The 2,838-nt window shown below is 41.3% G+C and overlaps 1 protein-coding gene across 1 annotated transcript; it reads left to right on the top strand.

The window, feature by feature from the left end:
- Window positions 1-496: 496 nt before the first annotated feature.
- Window positions 497-2,447, top strand: LOC103701869 (reticulon-like protein B1). The gene is made up of 5 exons (XM_008784088.4): window positions 497-611; window positions 1,298-1,478; window positions 1,626-1,770; window positions 1,871-1,940; window positions 2,033-2,447. The coding sequence occupies exons 1-5, from the start codon at window positions 518-520 to the stop codon at window positions 2,200-2,202; spliced, it is 660 nt and encodes a 219-aa protein (XP_008782310.1). The 5' UTR covers window positions 497-517; the 3' UTR covers window positions 2,203-2,447.
- The last annotated feature ends 391 nt before the right edge of the window (window positions 2,448-2,838 follow it).

Here is a 2,838-nt window from a genome sequence, read left to right as displayed (position 1 = left end):
ATAGATTTTGCATCTTTTTTGCACTTTTGAGGGCATCACCATTGCTCTAAGCATGGTACAACACCCAATAGAAGCCCATAGTTGGGCATGATCCTATTTGCAATTGGTCCGAGTAGCAAAGCAAATAGTAGGCTCGGCCGAGTACGAGCCCCTCGTGACAAAGTTTTTGAAACCTCTTTACATCCTTGGTGCAGAAAATTCCTACTAAAGCCACTGGAGACTTGCATTTTTACCGATCAGTGGAGCCAACTCCAATTTATTAAAGCATGCGTATGGGGGATCGGCAGGGCCCTCAGCACAGCACTGCCGCAGAATCAGAGAAAAGGTGGCATCGAGTTCACGTCTAGCCGTCGTATTAAACCTCCAGAAGAATCTTCCAGGGACCAACCAAAACCGAAGCTATCCTTTCCTTCCATCTCTGGCTTTCTTGCGTACGAGGCATAGGATCCGAGTCCTCATAAGAGCCCACTTCCTCTCCAAAGCCAGCAGAAGGAAAAAAAAACCCGAACTCGCAACCATGCTAAGTTTATTGTCCAGCCGTGGTGGCCAATCATCGACCAAAACGACGGGTCGGCAGAAGCCTCTTCATGATCTTCTAGCTGGAGGAAAAGGTACCATCTCTGCCTCACTCAAGGCCGAAGGACTTTTAAAATGATATGCTTAGAAGAATAAAATCAAGTTTTCATGCCATTATAATCGAGACAATGGCCAATATTTGCCAAGTCGAGTCTTTGACCCAGTTTTTTTTTTTGGGAATAGCATAATGACAAGGAAAGAGCCAAGAATAGTGATAACATGGCATTTTAATTGATTATCTTACTGTTTTTTCGTACAAAAAGTAACATAATCTATTAATGTTGTTATTCTGCTGTTTCTCCATACCATGAAGCTGTTTGGTCTAATAGATCTATATTACCTCATATACAATAAAATAGTATATCTAAACTGACTCTCGAATTAAGTACTATCAGATTTAGCAGATAAACAATGAAAAAGATTAAATTATGGCTGCTATTCCTGCTATATAATTGACATTGTAGTGGGATGAGTCCTGGGTAAGTGGCCGACCGTTGTGAAGGGAAATCATTACTCGTTGTAATCTTCCATCTGATAAATGCACTACTTCGTGGATGAAATCATTACTCGTTGTAATCTTCCATCTGTCTGGCATGACGAAGTCTTTGAAACCATCAACTGTAATGATGTTAATTAGAATGTTCTCTCTGCGATTATCTTTAAATCATAAAATAATAGCAATAACTACTCAAATTCTTCTTCTGCATGGTTGGTTGCACAGTTGCCGATGTTGTTCTATGGGAAAACAAGTGGTTATCAGCTGGGATGCTTGCTGGGGTTACCGCGATATGGCTGCTCTTCCAGGTGGTGGAATACCATTTTGTCACACTCCTTTGCCACATGGCTATCGCAGCTATTGTGGTGGTCTTCATTTGGTCAAATGGAGCAGCTCTACTTGGCCTGTAATCTCCCTGGTCCCATTCGTCTTCTTCTAATTCTTTCTCAAAACCGAAAGGAAGTAGACATGTTATATATATACACCATGAGATGATACGCTGTTGCATAGGATAATGAGCTCCAAATTAGCTGCTACTTTTGATGTGTTACAGGTCTCCTCCCAAGATCCCTGAAGCTCGATTCTTATCAGAACAAGCCTTCAAAGAATTCGTGGTGACCTTCCACTCCAAGCTCAGTCAGTTTGGGTCCATCCTCCATGGCATTGCATGTGGAAAGGATCTCAAGGTGTTCCTCGTGGTAAATCATTCTTCTCCTTCCTGGCTCCTCTTTGTGATTTGTAGTGTCCTTCCAAATATACAGTGACATTTTAATCCTGTTTCTATTCCTTTTTCTGCAGGCAATCGCCTCTCTCTGGATACTATCAGTGGTAGGGAGTTGCTGTAGCTTCCTTAGTTTCTTATACTTTGGTAGGCATTTTTACATTACCTCTATATCCAAATCCTTGTATGGAGCAATTTCATAACGGAGATCTCATTGAGCGCATTGCATTTTTTTGTAGTCTTTCTCTGCATTCAGACGCTGCCGGCTTTATACAAGCGATATGAGCATGAAGTGGATAACCTAGTTACCAAGGCAAGGCGTGAACTCGAGGAACTGCTTGCTAAAGTTAATCAGGAAGTTCTCAAAAAAATTCCCCGAGGCCCGGTGAAGGAAAAGAAAGTCCAATGAACATCTCAGGGTTTCACAGGGAGGACGAAGATTCGTTGGCAAATAGCAAGAAATATTTATTAATTTCTTTACAGAAGATGTCAAATATGTGAACGTGCCAAATTTAAATTGTGAAGTGACTTTGCACCAGATGTTATATAGTTAAAAGGAAATGCATGGTACTATTGGCTGCATTCTCCTCCTTCCCATGAACATGGAGGTGTCGCATCTTTTACTTTGACATGGATAATGTGAATCACAATTGATTGGCCATCTAATAGAGCTAAAGGGGAATAAAAAAGATCTCGGTAAAAGAAAGATTTGGTGGGTGAAAAATGTAGAAGACCTAGTTAGACCACTTGATCAGAGCTAATGGTCAGTGAGTTGATGCAGTGTGAGACCCAAGGTTATTGGAATCAGGTAAGTCCTGCATGATAACTAGTATTCGGTGGGTGGTGGGGCATGTAATGAGACACACGGATGTGAAGGGCTTCCTATGTTTGATTAATGAACCTTCATTTCCATCAGAAAAAGATTAATGCATCTTCATTAAGATTTAAGCTTAAAACATAGTAACAACGTAAGGACAGAGGTGCAAGAACTGCCAATTTACTCTAACCAGAAGAAAGGTGGGGGGAAGAAAAACCCGTGAGAGGG

Source organism: Phoenix dactylifera, chromosome 9, assembly GCF_009389715.1.
Source record: "Phoenix dactylifera cultivar Barhee BC4 chromosome 9, palm_55x_up_171113_PBpolish2nd_filt_p, whole genome shotgun sequence".
NCBI lineage: Eukaryota > Viridiplantae > Streptophyta > Magnoliopsida > Arecales > Arecaceae > Phoenix > Phoenix dactylifera.
Note: the sequence above shows the minus strand (reverse complement) of the source record. Positions and strands in the feature narration are given on the sequence as shown.

Bases quoted from the DNA above. Each gene is read 5' to 3' on its own strand.
- LOC103701869 (XM_008784088.4), top strand. From the start codon at position 518: ATGCTAAGTTTATTGTCCAGCCGTGGTGGCCAATCATCGACCAAAACG. The intron at 612-1,297 runs GTACCATCTCTG...TTGGTTGCACAG, and splicing joins TCTTCTAGCTGGAGGAAAAG to TTGCCGATGTTGTTCTATGG. The intron at 1,941-2,032 runs GTAGGCATTTTT...ATTTTTTTGTAG, and splicing joins CCTTAGTTTCTTATACTTTG to TCTTTCTCTGCATTCAGACG.